Source organism: Echiichthys vipera (genome assembly GCF_963691815.1).
Source record: "Echiichthys vipera genome assembly, chromosome: 18".
In the NCBI taxonomy this organism is placed as follows: domain Eukaryota; kingdom Metazoa; phylum Chordata; class Actinopteri; order Perciformes; family Trachinidae; genus Echiichthys; species Echiichthys vipera.
Window position 1 is genome coordinate 26,963,069 of NC_139843.1, and position 25,663 is coordinate 26,988,731.

Genomic DNA, 25,663 nt, shown 5'->3' on the forward strand with positions numbered 1-25,663 from the left:
CCAAACCCCGTAAGTTCATGCAATAGCATCAGACTTTTGTCAATATGGTGGGTAGGTTTTTTAGCAGTCTGGATGATTTAATTCTATTGTGTCTGACCATCACATACTTGATGGTCAGGCACAATAGGCTCAAGTTTTCTCTGACATGAGGAGGGCTGACATGACTGAATTTCTGTTTGGTGTGAAGTGTTTTCAGTAAAGCACTGACTTGACTCCTGCAGAGAAGCTAGCCACGGGGAAAAAGAGGCCGTCAGTGTTGAAGTTCTCAAACATGCCTTGAACCGGCTGGCCGTTGATCCTGAAGGAGATACTGGGCACGCTGAGATCCAGGCAGCAGCTCACCACATCCTCTGCTCTCAGAAGATGCTGATTGGGTGAGCTAACAGTCCGCGCAATGCAGCCTGCACAGTGAGAGAGCTTTAGTTACCAGCCATGACAGGGATGCTAGTGTTGTTTTCAATACAATACCTGTGTGTGTGTGTGTGTGAGTTTGTTTGTTTTGTTTGTGTGTGTGTGTGTGTGTGTCATCATGGCAAAATGTGGCCCTGGAGACACCCACTGTAGCAGTAACTACCACAGACGTAGTTTTGAGTATTTTGCCAGGTGTTATTGTTGTATATCGTAGGGGTGTAACCATGCATCGATATGGATCGATATATTGATTTAATTATCAACGATCCAATATCATTGATACATATCGTCATCTTTAAGATGCACCTCAATTCAATGTCATATTTATTATTTCTAATGAAGAAAATAGTTTGTTTTTCATTTAACTGCCTGGAAAAGCTCATAAATAATATTTTAGTTGCTTGAGTTGATATAAATGTAACTGATTGTGATAAATGGGCAGATGATATCGTCTCGTGTCAACTGCAGGCCTTTAAATAGAATCTAAATCATACTATGATACTATACTAGATTTTGTGATAACTGACTAAACTAAATCGTCCAAAGAGTCAATACAATATTGTATCATAATAACACTTGCTATCTATACCCCACATATACACTTTGGTGTGGCTAGTTTGGTTTGATTTTAACCATTAGTCTGCAACATGTGAGCTGAATTTTGAATCTGCAATCTAGAACATCTGACACCATATTCATCATCTGTTGGAGGATCATTTCATCGGAGTTCATCTTGTTTGTGTAAAACATCAAAGCATATGCAATGACTGCTTTTCATGGTATGTTATCTTATTATTTGAAAAATGTGTTGAGTAGATTGTCCTAATGTATTGCTATGCAGAAGGATACAAATATTATTTAGATACAATTATTATTCATTTATAGTAGCAGATACAGTACATCTACAGTAGTTATAGGACATAACCTCCCTCAGTACACACACACACACACACACACACACACACACACACACCTTACCTGACCAGAGATGGAGTCCATCAAAACTGTAGGAGTAGAGGTCATCACCCACCCCGTTGCCCCCCCACCCCTCACCCCCGCTGGGGTACGGTGCGTAGCCACTGGTGTTGGCCCAGCCCAACCTGAGGTGAGAAGCCTCTGCTGTGACAAACGGCAGCACCTGATCCACAATCAGCTCGTAGTACCACTTCCTGTACTGAGCAGAGCCGTCACTGACTCCCAGGAAGATGTTGGGACGCATGCTGTTGGGAAGAGACACTTTCATTGATCATTGTGAAAATCAACCTCCAGTGGGTTACAATGACACCTTCTGTACATTTGTAAAGCAACAAGTATCCGCTGATGATTTTTGTGTGTTATTTTTCATTTGTGTTTGTGTGTGTGTGTGTGTGTGTGTGTGTGTGTGTGTGTGTGTGTGTGTGTGTGTGTGTATACCTGCTTACGTGGTTGATCAGGCGGGTCTGCAGTAACAGATCTCTTCCTGGCAGCAGGTTGTCACAGATCAGGTGCTGGTTGGAACGCACTGCCACGCCGTGACACACACACAGTGAACACAACACATCTAGAACCTAGACGTACACACAAACCAGATAGTGTGTCAGTATTGTAAATATATCATTGTTACGGTATGAACACACACACAAACAGCTAATTGCACACAGACTGAAGTGCAGAAGTCTTGATAGTATATCATTATTATTATATATATTTAAATATATAGAAATACATAAAGTACCTTGTAGTTGCGTCCATGCTTGTCTAGCAGAGATATAATGGATTTGATGTGCCCCTCTTTGATTATGTTGAGTGCCTCAGGACTCTCCACCAGCACACAGTGAAGCACCTCTAGTATACCTAGAAATGAAAACTTTAAGTAACAATGACTATATATGTACAAAAACATTCAAAAACAGTATTCCCAAATCCTCCTAATGATTCACAAATCTTCCTGTGAGTTACCACCTTCAGCCATGTCAGTGAGGAGGCATCAGAGAGGAAGCAGTTTTGATCACAGTGGTAGAGGTATTAAGCAGTTGCCGCACACGTGAATATGCAGTTTCACAGTGCTGATCTTCTGGCTGTAACCACTGGGTGGAAGGTGCCGCCTTTAAAACACTTAGCTTTTTTAGGCAATGCTGTTGAAGGAAGCCCATCGGAGTTTGGACGGTTGTCAGGATGGTTGCCGAGTGGCGGTTTGAGAGCAGCTTAACTGGTCATGACTCTGAGGTTTTAGTTCAAAAGGGATTCACAAAGCGTTAAATGCCCCTTTCACATCGAGGGCTCAACCAGGGTTGGACCGGGGTCGATTCTATGTTACAAAGGGATCCACGTTGAGTCACTGAGACCTGCTCACTATCTCTCAGCTGTGAGCCTCACTGTGTTGTGCATCAGCAAATCAGCATGCTGCTCCCTTGCTGAGAGGAACACAGAGTCACTCGACTAAGTCACAACTCTTTTTTGTCCTGCTTCCCAAATGGTGGAACGAGCTCCCCATCGACATCGGACAGCAGAAAATCTTCCGTCGCAGGTTAAAAATGCATCTCTTTCCACTGCACTTTGGCTAAGAAAATGATTTATTTAAAATATATATATTTGCACTTATATGTAGCACTCTATAGTTTGGCCTATTTGAAACTACCGCACTTACTTAAAACTAGCTCTTCTGGTTTGTACCCTGATGGTTGAATGCACTTATTGGAAGTTGCTTTGGACAAAAGCTTCAGTGAAATACAATGTAAAGGTTGAATATGGAGAATGAGCAGAACTCCACCATCTAGTGTCTCAAAATCGTAATCGCAACAACAAAAAATAATTCCAGGAGCCGGGTTGCCAGGTTTGTTGCAGAGTGTGTCAAGCGATCAGCCTGCTCCATGTCAGTGATGAATCAAACAGGGTAACCAATTGATTTTACAACAGTATTTAACATTAGCCAGTCTTCAACTGGAAGTCTTTCTGTGAGTGCTGTGTAATCCATTAGCTAGCAACAACAGACAACCCTGGCAACCAGCAAAGCCCAACACTATTGGCTGCTACAATGGAAACAGAACGTGACAGAGACTCATTGTCAAAGCTGTCAAAAGAAAATTAAAACATTAAATCAGACTAAATATGTTTTTTATGGAAAAGCAATACTTTCATTCTGTACAAATTCAACCTTAATGTAATGTTGTCAGAAATACAATAATAAGCAAGCATTTAAATCAGAACAAGTAGTTAAGGATCGAATCAGCCAACCAAAAAATAAATACATTATAATAATAATCCAATAACACTAGAGATTAAAGTTTGCCAACTCACTTCTGTGACTCTGGAAAAATACAGTTTACACTGCTCATGAACCTGGAAAATATCAACCTTCTTGTCAGAATAGTAATATTAATCAACTCATCAACAAATGTTTTGTTCAAATGTATTTTCAGCCATTTTAAAATATTAAAAATCATGACCAGAGTTCTTTCATCTGTTGCTGTGTCTTGGGAACACAGATATCAGTCTCATTTCAACATGATCAGTGATGATTCATATATTGTGATGATCTCGTTAAGGACAAGCTGACCTACCAGAAGAGGCCTCCAGTCTCTCCAGTCTGCTAATCAGCCAGTCCAATGAACCGGAAAACTGAGCACAGTTCTTCCTGTTTCCTCTGATCAGTGCAGCTGGGAGGAGACAGAAGAGGAGAGAGGTGTTGCTTTAAAGTGACAATATTGTCTCTACATCTGTGTGGATCTCTGATGCAACATTTCTAACCTAATCCTTCCACGGAGTCAATTCTCATCTGTTTTAATTTCTACTGCATTTCAATTTCATTTGATTACTTTCCGTAAAGCCCTTTGTACAATCTGGTACTTAACATAACATTTGTTGTAATCATATAATTTCTTGTTTTTGTGTGTGCGTGCGTGCTTGCATGTGTGTGTGCATGTGTGTGTATGTGTGTGTATGTGTACCCAGTAGCTGGTAGAGGGAATTAAGGATGGAGCTCCAGGCTTCTCCTGCCTCCCTTCCTACCACCTCAGCAAAATGAGCTGCACTGCTGTAGACATGAAGACGATCAATACACTCCAACACCAGGCTGATCATTCCCTGTAGACACAGAGGTTGGTGCTTTTAGTGGATTTTATTATCAAATGAAGTGGACAAGAGAGGTAGACAGTGAATTGCAGTAAGCTGTAAACTGTTACCACTGTGAAGGCCCAGCTGCAGACCTGAGTACATTGTAGAAGCCACACTATATCCTCACATCACCTGTATGCTAAGAGTGTAGCATTGTCCCAGTACGGTGATGCTGTCAATGGCACCTCAGTTAATATGCAGTATGGATTATGCAAATTATAGCAGTATATTTATCTTATTAAGGAAAAGGACAAATAGCCTAACTGAAGAACAATAGATCACCTAACATACAGGATGTATATTAGGGCTGGGCCATTAATCAAATTATGTTTTCAATTACAATTTTGGCTTCCAACGATTATGAAATCAAGCTTATCGAGGTAAAACAATTAATGCGTCACATTCCGTTTCGCAATGATGCTCTCGTTTTGTCTTGTGTTATAAATCCAGCGTATCTTCCTTTACACCAGTTTTCACTGAGATACTGCAAGGAATATATTGAATATAGTTTAATAAAATGTTAAATATATGTGAAGGAGTTTTAGTTTTAAATATTTTAATCTAATTTATTTTTAAAAACAATGTAATGTTATTTGTTTTTCAGTTGAATTATTTTTAAAGGTCGAGAAATTCACCTGTCAGAAGGACACATTTGTTTTTGTTCAATAAATGGAATTATTAAATAATCCTGATCTTAATATTGACCAAAATAATTGTTATTTTCACCATAATTAAACAGCCCTAATGTTTATACGGATACAACACAGGGTTGTTGTGGAACTCAAAATGTTGACTGTACCAGTATTAGTCTGTGCACATCAGATAACATTAACTGTAGAATGAGAAACCAAAGAATATCAGTATGATTCCTTAACTCTAATACTGATATAATTTTCAACTAGCCTATATACTACAACAACATGACATATATGAATATGAATATATGAAATAATTCAGTTAGGTTTTTTTTTTCAGATTTCAGATTTTAGTGGCTCCATCTGGATGCTATCATCTTATCACACAACAGAACTAGTTTCTGTAATGCAAGTGCCTCATGCAATACAACTCCCCAAGTGTGATATATTTTGAATTTTGAATCAAAAATGTTGGAAATGTGGAAAGCAAATCTGAACTATACATGAAGGTTATCAACAAAACAGTGAAAAGAGATGCCATGGGGGACACATTCTATGGATGAGAGTTAGCATGTACACATAGAACAAATTCATCCCAGAGTTACAGAGATCATTAACTCACTTTTATCCAGGCCTGTCTCTGTGGCAGAAGTCCCAGCAGAACATCAGAACATCAGAGACAGGACCAAACCACCCAAATGACACAAAACATGTTCCATGTTCCGTGGACACTAGCCAAACACTGTTCATCTGAAAACAATGCCTACATTTCCACGACACAGATCTGTCAGGTGTACAACGAAGCTGGATTAGTGGGTTAGTCAGTTATATTGTGCTCAAAGCCTGGGTCAGCTGTGACACAAATCGCTCTCCTCAGCGTCGCTGTATCATCATGGTAACTGATGCTTTCCACCAAACCTGGTCGGGAGGAGGTTTTCAGCTCAGACTTAGAGCTAAGACCTAGACCTTCGTGATAGAACGGCTACTTAAAGCTCAGAGCAGCTTCGTACTTCCTTTCTGAGAGATTCATGTTCTCATCAGAGGGGATTCACTGTTTGATCGTCCTTGTTGGACCTTGGCAATGTTACACAAAGAAGCCGTGCACTTAGTGTTGAGCAGTGTTTCACTGGGATTCTTTGCCACGGGTACATATACATCATGCAGTTGGTGATGCTGAAAATCTGAGGAAAAATACGGTGCTGTGCTATTAGCAGGGTTGTAGATGCGCTCAATATGTTTGTGAAGTTTCCAAGCTGTTCGCCCACTCAAACTGTCAAGGAAGGATTTTGTTTTTTAAAGATTCTTTTTTGGCAGTTTTTCAAGACTTTTATTATACAAGACAGACAGGAAATGGGGCGAGAGAGTGGGGGAGGCATGCAGCGAAGGGCCGCAGGTCGGAGTCAAACCCATGGCCGCTGCCTCGAGGACCTACAGCCTCTTTACATTGGGGCGAATGCGCTAACCACTGTTCCACTGGCCGCCCCAAGGAAGGATTTTAAAGTGTTTAAGACAAAAGAAAACTTTCAGCTCTGTGAGACAGTGGTAAAGTGGAGGCAGCGCATCAGTCTTGTAATTCTGCGTGCAGGGTTCGTCTCCCATGCAATGTCCTTTTAAAAAAAATATTCACTAATATATATATATATATATATATATATATATATATATATATATATATAGTATTATTCACTAAAAGTTATGGAATTATGGCCAGTGTGGTGTATTATACCTTTGCCATTAATCCCAATAGAGAGATGATGATTTTGGATGAAAAAAACATCCAACCTGCTTTATTCTATAATTTAGGGAATGCAAACACTTCTGCATTTGTCAAAGTTATTTTTAGGCAATATGTAGAATCTTTTTTACTTACAGATTTACACGATTATTATGTGCAACTGTGTTGCCCTTTGCTGTTATTATACTCTAATTATACTTAATCTGCTCATAGGAGGTCATTATAATGATCTTCTCCTCTTGAGTGAAACGTGCTGCCCTTGATCTAATGGGTGAGTCAAATGATGCGATACACGTCCCTTTTATGAGAACACACATTGAAACTAAAGCAGAAAGTCTGGCTTGACAAATAAATTCTAAAGGGAGTTTGTGGTACCATTTAACTCTGATTGCGAGTTCCGTATTTGTCAGCGCGCTTCGTAGTACACCCCTCTGGATTACAAGAGGTTAAGTTTCTCTGTGATGACACATTCAGTTATCACAGCCATGTGACTGTCCCTGAAATGTCCATAAGGGACTTATCCTTTGCCTTTAAACACATTACTTTAAATATAAATTTGTAGCATTATAAAATAGACCACCCCACACACAACCACACACACTCCTACCTCTTCCTGAAAGAGGTTCTGCCTGTTCTTCAGAGCTCTCAGTCTGTTCTGTTTGTCTTCATGTTCCAGGTGATCCCCGGGTGGTTGGAAGTAGCCAATTAGATCCTGCAGACTCAGACTGACCGAATCTATTGGTAGATCAAGAGTGGAGCTCTTCCCCTTTTTCCTCAGTGTGTCCAGACCCCTAGAGCATACATGCACAAAGTAAAGGACGTCAATCACTGGTTGGCTGTCCTTGTAGTTTCTGTAGTTCTGTTATTAACTACCAGATATAAGCTGAGTACTGATTGTGATGACTGATACCTAAATGCAACCCAATGTGCATTAGGCTTTGCTCTTCTGCCACAAGCTGATTTATATGCAAATGTTTTGCCATTCAGTGTTAAATGTAGTTGGCTGAAATAACACAATATTTCTGCAGTGTGTTTTTGTTCAGGATGATGATGCTTTCAGGCTCCTCGCTGTGTGTGCTTGGGTGGTTATGACAAGCTTCTCAGTTTGAGCTGAGTGCTGTACATCAGTTCAAATGGCTTCTGTATAGGCCAAAATATGGGAGTGAATTTTCTAAAATACAGATTCTGTCAAGGTTGGGTTTGTTTTTTGGTTTGGTTGTTTTTTTTCTGTTTCTATTCCCCCTTCCCGTTTCTCTCCCTGGCAGTGTAAGTGCAGCTGAGGGTGTGGCTGGCTGAGCTGGGTCTCTGTCTAACAAGGCGCACCTAGAACTCATCTCATTATCACTTCACATATTAAGGGGGCGTCCATATGAACACGGGTACTTCTAAATCGTGTTTCTCTGCACGGTTTGGCCTTTCATCCACACATAACCGCAGTTGTGGGCTCCTGAACCCAGAGTATTTTGTAAGTCTAGGGTGAACTTTTTTGGAAAAGGTCAGCAGTCATGTGTGGACAGGAAAACCGAGGAAAACCGCAATTTCTTGTGGACATTGTTTGACGTCACACTGTGTGACGGTAAACAGTGAGTTGTATCCATGGAGACTTGTGGAGCACGTGACCAGCTGACGGAGGCAGATTTTGAGGTTTCATGTGTACAGAGATATTTTTTTTATCAGACTGGTGGTGTGGACAGGAATTGTTTTTTAACTGGGGGCCATAAAAGTTTGATTTAAAAAATACAAGTGTTCGTGTGGAATAGGCCTTAGCCTGGTCAAGACTCCACTCCTGAGCCAGAATATTCCTGGCTCCTTTTGCCTCTATGTTACCTGAGTTTTGCTAGTGCAGACTACAAATTCTGTAGCATTTTGTGAAGTGTTTTGGGATAATCTGACTTTTTTTCCTGTGCACAGTTTTCCAGTGTACCTGCAGACAAACCGGTCCACAGTCTCCATCTTTTAGCTCCAGTGATATAAAGTTTTTGATCCCAAATCACATCATGGTATCCACCCCAAAAACTACTGTGACAACTTATATGACATGACTGAGCATGAGAATGGCCATCATACACGTCCATCAAAATGTTCTAAGCCTTTATACACTCAGTGGTCATAAGAGGTTACTGACTCATCAGCTGAGTATTGACATTTAACTAACAACATTTGTTGTTCATGCATTAGTATAAATTGTGAATCAATACAGATGGCTGGCAGAGCTACATTTACCTGACTGGGCTTGCAACTGCCACATGCTTGTTCCTGACTGCAATATCTTGAAGGCAGCATCATGCTTGCTGCACACAGTGAGAGCGGCTGCTTAGGCTTTAAACAGGAATACAGCTGCTTGTAGCTTTAAATAAAAAAGACACACTGAAGAATTCTTCCCCACTTTGCAGGAAGTGAAGGAGTCACTTCCAGTTCTCTCCTTAAAAGAACAACATTAAAGCAGAATGCAGCATGCTTCCTGCTTTACATATACTCAGTACAATAAGTACTGAGGGTAGTTTCTTTTAATTAAGTTACAGTTAAGTTCATCAGTATCTTGTCTCATGTTCTCTCCACAGCAGCCAACATTTCCCCTGAGCTTCATTTTTGCAAGCATTTTCATAATATTATGTTCACGATCACGGAGTGAACAGCACTTTTCTAGCTAGCAAGGGGAATTGCATATGGCATTTCTAGTTGGTGTGCGAAAACAGGACAGTGTGTGTGTGTGTGTGTGTGTGTGTGTGTGTGTGTGTGTGTGTGTGTGTGTGTGTGTGTGTGTGTGTGTGTGTGTGTGTGTGTGTGTGGTAATCCACCTGATGAAGAGGTTGAACAAAAACACAGTACTGCGGATGACTCTGGCAGTGCGACTCTCCTCATGTTGTGACCGAGAAAGCGTCAGCCCATCATCCATGTGACCTTCGTGGTGCATGATGGCCTGAAATAAGAAGAAAGGTTTGGAAAAACCCTGATCACACTGACCTCTACTCTTAATATCACACTGAATAAATCCAATTGCAACATTTCAAAAGACAGTAGAAATAGGTTCTTGTGAGACTTTACGTAAAACCTTAGCTGCCTTAAAGTTGTACCCCATAAGAATTGAGATACCTTGTTTCTAGCGGCCTCTTTAGCAGCAAAATGTAACTGCAGGTGAGCCTGTACTTTCAGAGCCTCCATCTTGTCATGTTCATGGTCCTTATGTGTTGACTGTTTTTTGCTATTTTGTAAACTTTATTGAAACCGTTCCCCCCTCTACTTCCAGTCTGTCCCATATGTGTTACCCTCTTAAAGCCATACACACACACATGTTCCTATTTTGATAGAAATTTGCAATATTCATAAGCCTTGCTTTCTTTGATTATAAACTCTATGTTCTAAAACTGCTGAATCTTTACTGTCCTCTTCTCTTTAAACGCGTTCGTCCCTGCACAAACAACACGGTGCCCGTGCGTCTGCCCACATCTAATGCACATGGAAATGTGTATTAAAGGGCCTGCTAAACCTCAAGAAATTGTAAGACTCAGCTTGGTGGATGACTCTGACCCTACACAGCTGATTAGTATTGCTTGACTCTGTCTGTTCGATTGTTGGCCCATTTGTTGGCCTGTATGATTGTTGACTGAACTTGTTTCCTTATGAAATTACTTAAAAACTCAGTCGACCTATACCTTTATTTCTCACCAGGGAAGTGTGAATTAAATTTCCACTCATCTATTGTACTTCTGCCCTTACTAAAAGACTCGTAAGCAAGACTAGTACAAAGGGGCTAAGTCACCAATCAATGATGGCAGTGCTTTGGGGGTATGACACTTGCGCAGTAAAATCTGGTCTGCAATTGACATGATGCTCAATAGGTGGCACACTATCATAAAAAGAGAACAGTGCGGCTCTAATTCCACTGCGCATGTGTGAATCCCCAAAAGCACCGCCATCTTTGATTGGTGTCCATGCCTCCTTCCATCTCCTTGCTCAGAAGCCTCTTTCTCAATTCCATCTGCTAGCAAAAGACAAAAGAATGGCTAAAAGCTGCCGTGTAATGGGATGTACTACCAAAAGGGTAAAGAACCCAGTACTAGCTTTCTAGTTCTTTATGAAGCCAAAAGTGGATACAGGCGTAATGCTAAAACATAATGGGAATGACCATTAACACGCTAATGGATTTTAGCTTTGTGATGGTGATATCATCTTAACAAAAAAAAAGTCCTAGAGCTATCATAACTGCTACAACCACAAGGTAAATAATTTGTGCTTAATCCGTTAGATGTTACTGTTCATTCGTATCATTGCAATGTTTACTGAATTACAATAAAACATTAAATTAGAAAGTATGTTAACTCACTGCTAACACCTAATCTAATCGGAATTTGCATGACGATTGCAATCCCATCCTAACATTAGATCCACTTCTCATGCTTATTAAACGACATGTGTGCTCAAACATGAATGAAATGCTTTAGTGTCACATACAGAATGTTAGGGTTGTGCTAAAACCCAGGTTTTACAAGTGAAGAATGAGAGTTCATACTCATTCTACCAAGCTGTCATCGGCAGCGCAGCTGGATACATTTTTTATTTATAAAACTTAGCAGCAGGTGATAGGCTACTGAGTCATGACGCACCTATGCCCGAGGCCATAACATACCCCGAGCACCTGCCATCTTCATTCATTGCAGCTTTACTTCAGCCCGCTCCAACATTGGGACAGCAAGGCTGAAATAGTAAAAACTCTCATTCTTCACTCGAAACGGTTTACTTAATTTCGAAGTTGAGTTCTTACTCATGCTACAATGCATACCACCACCCTTGCTGGCCTTAAGAGAGCACCGTGCAACCTTTCTGACCAAATGAGGAAGCAACATGGGAACCATGGCAACCGTCCATGTCATCCCCTAAAAGCCGGTATGCTAATGAGCCAAACGTACCAATGTCTGGCTGCGGACAAAACCACGTGCTCAAAGGACGTGTTTGACAGATCCAGACTATAGTATCTCACAAACATGTGTGGGCTCGACCACCGTGTAAAAGCGCCCATGAGGCAGAAACACCCCAGGTAGAATGAGCTTTCAGACCCTCTTGGGGATCCTTCCCCAAAGAAGAATAGGCTAATGCTATGGCCTCCCTTATCTAGTGAGACAAATGCTCTGTGGATAGAGCTGTACCACGGGACTGAGACCTGTACACACACAAACATCTGGTCGGAACGGCGAACCGTGCACGTCCTTCCCAAATATGCCAAGAGCGCACGGACTGAACACAGTATATGTAAGTGCTGCTCCCCTTCATGAAGCAGAAAGCCAATGAGTGGCACCCCACTGATTTCAGAGATTGCAGCAAAATAGACTTTCAAGGGGGAAGAGGAAAAGCCTTTGTTCAGTAATCACTGGAGGAAACACAGAATAGACCCTATACCACAGTATATTGGATCCTCATTATGTGTCGCATACTATCACGTAAAAGCTTGCCATTAATACCCGTACAGAGAAGGAGTAGATAAAGCCCTTGCACTCTGTATCGTCTCAACGACTGCTAAAGGCAAAGCTCCCATTCAGGAGCCAGGCCCCCAGCCTCCACTTGTGCGGGAAAGGGTGGAAAATTTCTCCTCCTGCCTGGCTTAAGAGGTCCACGTGCACCGGTAGTAACCACGGGGTTCCTGTCGCATTGCGCATAGATCCCCGGACCATGTCTGTGACGGCCAAAATGGCGCCACAAGAATGACTTTCAACCTTGCTTCCCTCACTCTGGGACCTGTTGGATCAGTGGGATGGGGGAAAAACGCGTACAGCCCATCTTCTGGCCCAAGGGTGAGCCAGCGTGTTGTGTCCTAGCGGAGGCTCGTAGTTGTGCATGAAGAACAGTGGGCAGTGCATTGTGCGGTGTGTGTGGCGGTGTTGTCTGACTGTATCAAAAATGATACTAGAGCCTGTTGGACTGCTTCCAGCTCTAGCACATTTATGTGGCAGCTTACCTGCGCAGCCCACGGTCCATTTACAGAGCAGCCACCGCATACCACGCCCCATCCCCACAGGGACACTTATGACAACCCTGGTAGACACCAGGCCCAGACGGATACCGGTTGACAGTAAGTGTGGGTCTTTCCAGGCTGTCAGGGTCTGATGGCACAGCTGTGTGATCACAAACCTGCGGTGCCGGTCTTTCACAGGGTTTATGTGCCGACTGATGAACCGACTTTGAGGAGGCCACATGCGAAACAGACCAAGCGGAACCACCACGCATCACCATACACTGACACGCTGAGACCGTGTGACTCTGGCACATAGCTTGAGCTGTCATTTGAATAGGCAGCTACCTGTCCACAGATGGGGCGCACACGCATTGACCGGGAGTTCAACTCCAGACCCAAAGGAGTTGTCACTTGTTTGGGCACGAGGCATCTTTTCTACCAGTATATCAGAAAACCCAGTTCTTGACGGTGATCTGTCACTGTCTTGGTGTACGTAATGGCAAGGCTCCTCAGATAACAGGAAATTCTTATTCCTCTCTCGTGAAAAGCGAATATCAGATATTTCCTGTGTCTTTCCACTATGGGGATGTGAAAAAAACGTGCCTTTCAGATCCACCGATGTGAAATAATCTGCCAGTCCGATCGATTTGAACAGACGGCGTTGCGTCAACATACTCAAAGATTTGTTCAATTTTCTCAAATCTAGAATAGGCCATTTCCATTCCACTCTGCCTCCCTAACTGGGCGTATAGAACCTTTCTCTAGGAGAGAGGATATCTCCTGCACTAGAACCAGCTCTGCCTGTTCTGTTGACAGAACAACACCAGTGAACATGTGGAGCAAACTGTAAGGGGTAGCCTTTATTTACTTGCTGACATCGGCGGCCTCTCGCCACACAAGGGCAGCGTCGTCCTTTCTAGGGGATCGACGTGCTGATATATAATAAATATATATAATGAATAGCTGACTGGTCTGCTACAGCCAGACTGACTGCCTGCTTATTTTTTAACACTAATCGACAAAGGCCTGGCCCCGGAACTGGCTTCGTGTACATTTGTTCTTGCTATAACCATGTATTTTGGAACGTCCTGGGCTGAAACAGGTCACCAGGCTCATTTATTCTGGCTGTAAGCCTGTATGGAAATGTCCCAGCCTTAAATGGGGCTTTGTGCTAGTTTGTTACTGCACTACACGTGTGTGGATATGTCCCGGCCTCATAGATGGCTACAGGCTCATATGTGTGTTTTCTGTGACCATTGCTGAGTGCTTGCTTGAGTGGGCAGAGATGTGCAGTTCATGTGAGGGGGAACTGTGTGTGTGTGTGGGGGGGGTGGGGGGGGTGGGGGGGGGGGGGGGGGGGTCGTGAGTGTGTGTGCTTAGTGACTGAGTGTGCTGAGCGGTTTTCACAGGCAAGGGCCACCGTAACACTAGCCTTCGTTTCAGAGCAGCTGACTGCTGTGGGGCTGTGTGTCCTGACAGGAGGGCTCCATTCAACCTCTCTCCCCCGTAAGGGGTAACTAGGTCCTGCACGTCTTTCTCCCTCTGCCCACCTGGCTGGCTGGGCTGCTGCTGCTGCAGGCAGAGAGGGTGAGATAGCCAGCTCCGCTCCGATGCACACTGGGCAGGTTGCCTTTCCCAGGAGCGGGATGAGCTGGCAGAATGATGGCTCGGTTGGTAGCCCCGGCCGGGCTGGGCAGGAGAGGCATGGCGGCAGGCATGCACCGGGCTATGGAAGCGCTGCAGCATCAGTGATTTGAAGGCTGCGGAGTCCGGAACCGGCGCCAACTTCCTCCCCCTCCTCCTCACCATACTTCTCCTCACCATGCATAGGTGCGTCATGATCTATGCATCACCTGCCATACAGGCCAAGACATAACTTGGGTGGTGTTAATAAATAAAATAATATGTTTATAAATCAAATTTATTCAGCAGCGCTGCCGATGACAGCTTGGTAGCATGAGTAAGAACTCAAGCTCGAAATGAAGTAAAACTATAGTTAGCCTAAAACTAACGAGTGTTTTCTCTTCCTGCAGCTGGTTGAAGCAGCAGGAAGAGAGAGGCGAATGAGTGGGGTTTCAGCACCTCCAGCGGACACACCACCAGCGTTTCAGAGAAGAAAGTACTGCATAGTTTTTATGATTTGGATACCTTATTTTTTCATTCATGACGATATTTTTTCGGAGACAGACCTACCGTACCGAAGGAGCTAAGGAGGAGACGGCAAATAAGATGGACGAACTGTGTCCAGTATCATGTGTTTCACGGAAACGTGGCTACACGTCCAGATTCCGAACTCAAACGCCACCATCCCCGGCTTCCACGCGGTCCGAGTCAACAGAGACACCACCGCGAGCGGCAAGAAGAAAAGAGGAGGACTCGCCGTGCTCGTCAACAACAGCTGGTGTCACCCTGGGCACATCTCCGTGAAACATCGACATCGAGCTCATTGCCATCGGACTGCGTCCATATTATCTGCCACAGGAGTTTACCAGCGCCATCGCCATTACTGTTTACATTCCGCCGTCTGGAAATGGCGACGCAGCGCGTGACGTCATCAGCGCTGCGACTGCGGCACTACAGACAAAACACCCCGGAGCATTCGTCATCATCACAGGTGACTTCAACCACGTCTCTCTCTCATCCACTCTCCCAACGTTTCACCAGTTTGTCAAATGCACAACAAGGGACAATAAAACCATAGATCTGCTGTATGCAAATGTCAAAGAGGCATACAGCTACACTGCCCTCCCTCCCCTGGGAAGGTCAGACCACAACCTCGTCCTGCTTTACCCATTATACAAGCCGGTGGTTCAGCAGCAACCAGTGACAGTAAGAACTGTGAGGAAATGGTCTCCTGAGGCCATGGAGTCACTGCAGGGTGCCCTAGAAGCCACTGACTGGGATGCACTTTACAAACCACACGGCGAGGACATTGATGGCATCACTCTGATTACATTGGGTTCTGCATAGACAACACCATCCCCAGCAAAGAGGTCCGCTGTTACCCAAACAGCTGTTGCTCCTCCGAGCAACTACCTCTGGTCACAACCCCTCACAGCTCCACACCAGCCCCACAACCCCACACCATCCCCCGCAGCAGACACCAGGTTCCACCACCTCCTACTCCCCCTGCCCCACCCCCACCTCCCCGCTGGCCCCCACTACAGACCGTCTCACAGCCCTCGCGTGCTGAAGGCCTGTGCCAGCCAGCTCTGTGGAGTTCTCCAGCACCTCTTTAACCTGAGCCTCCACCTTCAGAGAGTGCCAGTGCTCTGGAAAACATCCTGCCTTGTTCCAGTGCCCAAAAAAAGAACATCCTGTGGCACTGGATGACTACAGGCCGATTGCACTGACCTCTCACATTATGAAGGTCATGGAGAGGCTGGTTCTTGCACACCTCAGACCCCTAGTGTGCCCATCACAGGACCCCCTACAATTTGCATATCAGCCCCATGTTGGGGTCGATGATGCACTCATCTACCTGCTGCAGGAAGCCTACTCCTCCCTGGATAGACCCAACACTGCTGTCCGTGTCATGTTCTTCGACTTCTCCAGCGCCTTTAATACCATCCAGCCCAAGCTGCCGAAGACCAAACTGGAGAACATGCAGGTGGACTCTCCTCTCGTCACATGGGTAAATGACTATCTGACGGGCAGGCCGTAGTATGTGAGATTACGAAACGGTGTGTCTGTGCGCCTGATCAGTAACATCGGCGCCCCCCAGGGAACTGTGCTGTCGCCCTTCCTCTTCAGCACCTACACTGCAGATTTAAGTCGTGTCATCTGCAGAAATTCTCTGATGACACGGCCATTGTGGGGCGTGTAGAGGGTTAAAGGGAGGATGAGTACAGGGACCTGGTCTGCAATTTTGTCAAATGGTGTGAGGAGAACCACCCACAGCTGAACATGGCGAAGACGAAAGAGATGGTGGTGGACTTCAGGAGGAACAAGCCCCCGCCCTCTCCAGTCTGCATTGGTGGGACGGACATAAACATTGTGGACTCCTACAAGTACCTTGGTGTTGTTCTGAACGATAAACTGGAGTGGACCGCAAACACGCAGGCAGTCTACAAGAAGGGCCTGAGCCTGCTTTACTTCCTGAGGAGGCTCAAGTCCTTCAATGTCTGCAACCTGATGGTTCAGATGTTTTATCAGTCTGTTGTCGCAAGAACCATCTTCTTCGCTCTGGTGTCCTGGGGTGCGGGCATCAAAGCAAAAGACGCGAACACACTGAACAAACTTATAAAGAAGGCAGGGTCTGTTGTTGGTTCTAAGCTTGTCACCCTGGAGGAGGTGGTGGAGCACAGGATGCTGGCAAAACTGCTGGTGATCATGGACAATGTCTCCCATCCCCTCTACGAAACCCTGGACAAAGTTAAGAGCAGCTTCAGCAGCAGACTCCTTCAACCTCGCTGCCTTAAAGAAAGGCACAGGAAATCATTCCTACCTGCTGCCATCAGCCTGTACAACACTTCACAGCAACGCTGAGCAACGCTCAGGGAATAAACTCACAATATTCAAAGTGACTTATTACTGAAATGGACTTTTCTCTCTCTTGCACCTTAAAATCCACATAGTATATTGTAATATAGTGTTTATCTGCAATACTGTACTTTTATGGTAGTTCATATTTTGTATTTTATATTGTATTTTATTTTTTGTACTTCTGATTGTTTTGTACCGCTGCTACGATGACCTAATTTCCCCGTGGGGATAAATAAAGTTATCTATCTATATATCTATCTATCTATCTATGAATCGAGGTTTTTCCCCATGACTGCGGGAAACCTGTAATAAAAGGTCATAAACTCTAGTGTTAGCTTCTTAATCTGCTGCCACTCCTTAGTATTATGGACTGAGAGATAGGTGAGATACAACAGGATACAACATTCTGAAAGATGCAGAATGGTTTAATGCAGCAGGGTACCTTTCTCTGTACTCCACCCATGCGTGCACACTTGGCATCAACAGTTTGGTATGTGAGCCACAGGCAGGTGTCAACATGTTGGATGTAACACACAGAGTCACCATACTTGATGTCAGGAACACCCATCCCATCCACCTCCTTCTTAACACCAGGGTCCAACTTTTCCTGAAGAAGAGGGACAGGAAGTTACATACCAAAAACTTTTGTGCCAAATTATGTTTCAAAGTACTTGGCCTTGGAAATAGAATATATTATAGCCTACACGGACAGTGTTGTGGATGCTGTTGACTGTACCTTGGAGGACCTGAAGCAGAAGGCTGTAGACTTGACATCAGCTTTGTCTTTGTCCATCAGCAGCAGAGATTTGTCTTCTATCAGACTCAGATACTTCCCTGTTGTCACATGTCTCAGTCTGAACAGCTGACCCCAGCGGATATGACTTCCACTCCACCTGGACACAAACACAGTTTGTGATATTCAATTATATCCACTTTAAATTACAGTGTCAAATCATAACAAAAGTTATCTTATGACACTTTTCATATAAAGTAGGTCTAGACCACATTTTTTCATTTGATTCTTTGAGACCCAACTATTCCCCCATGAGCAATTCCCCAAAATCCAGATGCTACCACGTTCAAAGGAAACTTCTCAGATAAAAAAAATCTAAAAGTAGCCTACACATAGACGTAAAGAATCCCAAATGAAAACATGTAACTGTAAAAATCCAATTGCTGGTTTAAAATTATCTCTACTGAATTAAGCTCATTTAAAGCTGCACTATATGAGTAATATGAAACTTGTTACTTAGTAATAGTAACAAACCCATCAACTCTGTTCCCCTCAGCAGTCCCTGGTTAACATGTTCAGGAATGTGTTCAGTAAATATACAGTGGAGATCAAAATAAGAGATTTCAACAATGTTTTCTTTGGGCTATAGGATTCAAAAATAAAATGAATAGGAAGTGTAGAGGCCACAGCTTTGAATGACTTCAGCACATCTGCGCCCACAGGACATCACTAGTTTCTCACACTGCTCTGGTTTGATCTTGGCCCATTCTTCTCCAGTCTCTTCCACAGTTCAGTAACTGTAGTGGGTTTCTTAGACATTACTTTGTTGACAAGGATTTTCCAGAGATTCTCTATGGGGTTTAGATCTGGACTCTGGACTCACCGTTTCATGGTTTCAATATTCTTAGCTTCTAGGAACTGCTTCAGCTGTTTTGCAGTGTGACAGGGGGCATTTTCTTGTAAGAAAACTGCAGCTGATTGGGAGACAATTGCAGTGAAGGTATTGTATGTTGCTGAAGGAGGTTCACATAAACATTTGCCAGCCTGCCATGTAGCTGTACAAGAGGCCCAACTGCTGCTGCAGAAACATCCCCAAAAATGACACTTCCTTCTCCGAATTGAACTAACTTCTTTACACACTTTCAGTCTTTCCCCAGTCCTACACCCAACATAATGTTTTCCATCAGACACAAATAAATTGAACATAATCTCATCACTGAAGTCACTCTGGACCAGTTAACCTCTGTCCACACAACATGCTCCTCAGCAAAGGCAAGTCTAGTCTTTTTATTCTTTCTGCTTATGAGAGGTTTGGTCACTGCAGAGTGGCCTTTCAGTCCAAAAAGTATTAAACAATGGGACACAGTGTGCAGAAACAGATCCTTGCCATGTTCAGCACTGAACTGGAGACCAACACCAGCTGCAGTGTTGAACTGATTCCCCATTGAGAGTCTTCTCATAATCCTCTCCTCTTGTGCACTTGTTTTATGTGGACAACCAGCCTTTTTGAGGGAATTAAATGAATCTGTGTCCTGATGTCTGTGAACGCCCAACCTCTCTCTCATGGCTGAGAGGGTCATTCATCCCTTTGGCCTTCATCTGGAAAACCTACTGTCTCAGGGTTTCAGTCATCTTAGAGCAGCTCGCCATCTTGTAACCAGGAGCGCTGCCAGATAAATAGAGTGTGTCCAACAATGAAGTCAATTGTCACCAGGTGCCACATTAACACCAAAAACTGGGAGGGATCTGAAAGTGTTCTCTGTTTTCTACACAAAACAAAGGTTTTTGTTGAAGTGCCTTGGTTATTTAAAAAAAAATGCTAGTGGTATAGACACAGCTGATATTCTATCAAATTCTGAACAATAAAAATATAAAAATAAAAACCAGTCAAGAATTTATACTTTGTTCTTTAATTTGTATCTTCACTTTATATTAATTGGTTAAAATGAATATGAATAGATTTTAAAATATTTAAATAAACTAATGTTCACTCCAGCGCACACTCGTGCAGTCAAGTGTTCACAGCGCAGATGCAGCTTAGCAGCCTGACTGTTTGTGTGTGTGTGCTTGTGTGTGTATCATCCTTATTTTTCATTTGTGTCTTTGGGTTCCCAGGATAGATATTTTAATTACACACAGGTGCTATTGATATCACTAATAATGGCTGGATTCCATTTAGGTATAATGTTAGTTCATAAACTCTGGTGACCGCTTTATAACTGTTATGGCTTAATGGAACAGACCCATCATTATTGTTATGTTATACCTGCACCATGGTGTGGGAAAAGGATTAGGATTTTAGGCAAGCACAAACTATGATCACTTTAAAGAAAATGAAAAAAATGAAATTTATTTTGGCATAAGACTTAGTAGTAAATAATTGTATTTTTATCTTGATATTGCCATTGTGTATCCTGATGAAGTGGCTGCCTTTCTGACAGTAAGCTTTATGTGGTTGATTCATGTGTGTCTGTAGGTGAAACCCTTTGCTGAGAGCTCAGCCTTGTGGAGAGCCTTCACTTACATCAGAACTTAACGTTTTCCAAAATCTCAGCCAACAGTAGCAGCTTCAGTAACATCAAAGGATAAAATGATGGCAATTAGCTCAGCGTTCAGTGTTAACACAGGTGTGCCACAGGGTTCTGTTTTACGTCCACTTTTATTTACTATCATTAGAAATAAATTAGGTGTAAAAGTTAAAAACAGTAAAATTCTTATGTACATGGACAACAACATTTTATATACAACAGCAGTGGCAATTGCTATAAGACTGCAAGGGAAGCTCCCCTTAAATGTCACCCAAAACAAAGAAAAAAAGTGGTGAAATATGTACTGCTGTGTGTACATTTCATTGACTAAATACGCGCTAGAAAGCCTTCACCATTTGTTCAGAATCAGCTACTTATCACAGTTAAGCGGCGCAACTTCCTTCTCATTCATCCCCTCAGCGCCCCAGCGCTTTACACAGTCGGACGCTAAGCTTCTACTGACTTCAATGGGGAAGCGTAGAGCGGGTTGTTCCACTGCAGAGAAACTAGACACTCGCTGGATAAATGCTGGGCTTTGTCCTGCCCATCGGACGCTCAGCGTCTCTGGGGGTCTATGGGACAGTGGGCTGGCCCGGACGCTCGGCTTCTGCATGATGATTGGATGAGCTGTCTGAGGCGGAATCCTTTTTTGATTGACAGCTAAATGAGCGAATCAGTGATCTTGCAAGTTTTTCATTCCATTGTTCTGAACTGATCCAGAGCTTTTACCGATCCCCAGTGACTTTGTCTTCGTTAAAAATGGCTAGCGTTGTGATGGCGACCCTGTTCCGTCACTCTGCGGTTTCTTTCCCAATTGAGCAGCGGCAGCTGCGGAGCTTCTCCCCCCGTCAAGATTACTCACACTCACAGGCGGTCACACTTCACAGTGTCTAATGCCATTGAGAGGACACTGGTCAAGTCCCTCGGAAAGACGCCTAGTTGGTACGACAAGGTCACAGATAATTTTCTTGAAAGGGAAGGATGGGTATTTACATATAAATAAACAAACATACTTATAATGTAGGCCGGAAAAATTAGCTTCCCTACCTTGAAAGACCAGCAGCCGCCACTGGAGGGCACATTCTATCCACTGCTGTTCTACGCTCTGCACAGACAACGTTTTTTTTCCTCAGCCAAATCACACTCTTGGCTAGTCCACCTCATGCACCGCCCTAAAGACATGCCGATCAACCAATCATAGAGAACTACAGGCAGTGACGAGTATGTCTCATCAGAAAATGAAAACAAAAATAACAACACGCGAGCGTCAGACTGTCGCGTCGCATTGGCACTGACTGTGGACACTGTCTGTGGATACTTGTTCAGATTGTGTGGAACAAACTTAAAAAAAAGAAAAACGGGGCGGCCGGTGGCACAGTGGTTAGAGCTGTTACCCCATGTAAAGAGGCTGAAGGTCCTTGAGGCAGTCTCCCCCTCTCTCTCTCACCCCATTTCCTGTCTGTCCTATATAATTAAGGTTTGAAAAACTGCCAAAAAAGTCTTTAATTAAAACAAAACAGACAAACGTCCCATGCAACCACAGACTTCTAATGTGTTTAACAAGGAGGCACCTCTGTCACTTCATAGAGGCTGCCTTCTGCCCAAAGCTGCCACACACACACAGTCAAACAAGATGCACTGTGACGAAGACTGTCACTGGTTGACACTGCACATGGTAAAGGGACAGCAATAACATGCAAAAATGGACCTCATGTCACATTGTTTCCCTCTGTTATGGTGAGTGCACGCACCACAAAAAATCCAGTCCCTTGAATATAACTTTAACTTTTATGTTTCAACAAACCACACCAAGTCCGTTTAATTAATCACTATTTATTCATACTTATCTCATTGTGGTCGTTGTCATCATCATCATCATCATCCTAATCATGTTTCTCACACACACAGTCCCAGGGAGTGAACCAGAGTTGAGGCATAGTGTTGCCTTATATGGAAGTCCCAGCAGGCACATGCAGTTGTGCTGAGTGGGACGCACCATGTCTGGCTGTAGGTCAGTGGTTTTAATGTGATTTACTATGGTTAAGTTTGAATTTAAGGAAGGTTTTTGTCCTGAGAAGTGGGTAATTTTGTCCAGTGATGTTTTGATTTGTGTTATGAAATGGCAGTACATAATTAGGTACAAAAGTGTATTTTAGGAGAAAATTGATTAAATCGGCAGTTGGTTGGTCTAGGCGGGAGGGGCTTAGATTATAAAAGCCTCATGCCACCAAAGCTGGGTATCTGTTTTTTGGCTGATGGTGGCTTTAATGAAGTAAGAGAAAACTCTCTAACTCAAGCCAAATTATAAGTTTCATTTTTTTTTGGATTGATTTGACTTTTGTTAGCACTAAAATAAAAATAAAAGCACCTTAAATCTATATTTTGTGACTCCAGCCATCTTGTTATTTTTCATCAATTTAACCGTCGTTTTTTGTAACATGCACACATCATATGGTAACACAACAAATCTTTTCAACCACCTAAAGATACAGAATCCTAAACAGTCTGCTGAAACCGAAACAGTGAGGAGACCAGCCACACCGCAGACAGCAGAGGCATCTTTTTGTTTGCCATTGTACTTGGCATGCTGATTAAAATCTGTTCAGAGAGGTTCTTTGATTTAAATGCTCTGTTATATATTTTCTCTTTTACGTCTATAGCCCATTTTTACACAGGGAAGAATTTGGTTGCACTGTTCAGTAACTTGCAAAATAATAAACAATGATTTTTAAAAACTGTGATAAAATTGTGATTTTACTGTAAAAAAAGAAATCACTATATGATATTTGTCATATCGCCCACCCCTAGAGAATAGGACATTATTCAAATTATTTACTATTACCTATAGATCCCTTTCACACTGCAACAGATCCAAGACAAGTTGGTCCTTGAAAATCATTAAGTAACTGCTCCAAAATTGCTTCTGCTCCACAGAAAGTGGAACAATCTAAAGAAGCCAGTGAAATGAGACAAGCTTATCCCTTTTAATCCATTGAAATCCTTTCAGTTTGATTTACAGCAGTGTGACTGATGTGTCTTCTCTGAATTGATGCTGTCCCTTATGTTGATATCCATTGTCTGTCTGTTGTATTATTTGATGATGTATATTGTAACTTTTGTAAAAGAGAGCTTGCTCTCAATGGCCTCCCCTGTTTAGATAAAGGTTTCAATCAAAAGGTTAGTTGAATTCTGGGCTTTTCTTTTGAAACAGGCGTATATTAGCCTACGCCCCTGTTGTTCAGACTGCAACAGAAATATACAAAAACCCTATCTTTTCTCCATGACGTGACTGAGTGCTAGCTACTGTCATTGGAAAAGAACTGGCTGGTATGCACAGCAGTCAAGGTCTGTAGAGGTTTAATGGCACGACAACTGCCACTCAGCAAAGACAGAAAAGCCCATTTGTGGGAGCAGATTGGCCGGGCACTGAATGTTGGTGTTGAGTTGTGCATTCATCACAACACTCTACTATGAGGCGTAAGCTTGTTAGCTGTGTCGTCAACCCTGTTATCGTAGTGTTTAGCTAGCTACCTAGCTAACATTAATGTTGCCATAGAAGCAAAACCCATGGGTAGCGATTTGAAACGCTCAAGAAAAATGCTACACAGGCCTCATATGTTAATATGAGCCTGAAAACTTCTGTCTTTCATTGTTAGTTATATCTTGACTAATCGGTGAAGCTGAGCCAATTTATTCTAGTGAAATCCATTTGATGTTAGAAATATGTATGTGTGACAGAAAACTAAAGATTTTGTTACATATGTTTTACCAGTTTCAATATCACATTTCCATCATATGGAGTATAATTGCAAAACAACATTATAAGTCAAATTTACCTTAAAGCTATGGTCTACATTATGAAAATCAGTTGAGCCTCTGACACATATTTGAAAAAAGCATCGTAAACCATGGCTTTAAATGGTTCAAATATACCATTCTGTCAACTTGGGCAACCAAGGAGCTTCTGCCTGGTTACGAACCTGAAAACCCATCTGTCAGGTCCTGATTCTGCTGTTAATTAGCAACTATTGAAGCCATTTAAATGCTGTTGACACACACACTAAAAGTTGTAATATTTTTAATATGTACTCTAGCACTCCGCTGCCCACAGTACATTGAGTGTTACCAATTCATATTAAACTCTTTACACTGTGAGCAATTCCCTGCATGGGCTGAAGAAGCTTGACAGAAGACAAAACATGAGATATATTCATAAAAACATATCTGAACTAATCTGTTTGTGTATTGTATGTGACTATGTGGAGATGCATGTCCGCTGTTGCAAATTTGTGAATCCACATGTCTCTTGTCTATTTGGACAGTGTGTGTATGAGGTACTTACACAACTCGCAGTGTCTCCAGCCTCCACAGGGACCTGGCATGACTGGACACTGCTCCCCCTTCATAGTGCACTGTCCTGGGAGCAAAAATTAACCAATCACACATTCAAACATAATATGTACATAATACTGTACATTAAAGAGGTGAGTTCTTCCCCTGCACCTTCATTTGACTTAGATCGAGATATGCTACTACGTGGATGACTCAGTAACAAACCTTAGCAGACAGTCAGGAGGAAAATACAGTCCCTCTCATCTGCATTGTTTAACATCATGGCTGTCCCCTCTGGGAACATCTTAAAACTATAATTATTAATAGTCCTCTGTCTCAGCCACAGCAGGGAGCTGACTAATGACTGCTGATACCCTCTCTCCCTTCAGGCCGTAGTAATTTCTTTCTAAAAACGAAACTGAACACTGTATGTCAAATGGTCCAAACTCAAGAGTGACAGGGAGCCAAGAGGATTGCAGAGGTGACTTTGACATTCATTTGGAACTGGAAAGTCCTGAGATGCTGAAATATTATATATGGCCATGTATGTTTGTTAAAACTATACTGATATCTTACAGCATGGCATCCTGTAATTAAACTGGGTATAAATTAACACTACAGGTAGCTAAGTCTGATTTCATAAAGATACTGCATGTTTAGTCTAGTCTAAACAGTTTTAAAGTAGTGTCACATTCTGCCTCTCTGTTCCTTCCTCCAGATACATTCCCACTTCCATTTCACTGCCCTTCTCTACCTGACTCTACA

The 25,663-nt window shown here is 42.9% G+C and overlaps 1 protein-coding gene across 1 annotated transcript in view; it reads right to left on the bottom strand.

The window, feature by feature from the left end:
* ryr2a (ryanodine receptor 2a (cardiac)) overlaps positions 1–25,663 on the bottom strand; it is a gene marked incomplete at its 5' end in the record, with an annotated part of 336,158 nt that overhangs the window by 220,842 nt on the left and 89,653 nt on the right. The window contains 11 exons of the mRNA XM_083932619.1: positions 209–401; positions 1,390–1,631; positions 1,825–1,958; positions 2,126–2,244; positions 3,951–4,046; positions 4,338–4,473; positions 7,481–7,664; positions 9,672–9,793; positions 17,748–17,912; positions 18,042–18,198; positions 24,909–24,983. Coding sequence (XP_083788745.1) covers positions 209–401; positions 1,390–1,631; positions 1,825–1,958; positions 2,126–2,244; positions 3,951–4,046; positions 4,338–4,473; positions 7,481–7,664; positions 9,672–9,793; positions 17,748–17,912; positions 18,042–18,198; positions 24,909–24,983 — 1,623 coding nt within the window. The remainder of the gene's footprint in view (positions 1–208; positions 402–1,389; positions 1,632–1,824; positions 1,959–2,125; positions 2,245–3,950; positions 4,047–4,337; positions 4,474–7,480; positions 7,665–9,671; positions 9,794–17,747; positions 17,913–18,041; positions 18,199–24,908; positions 24,984–25,663) is intronic.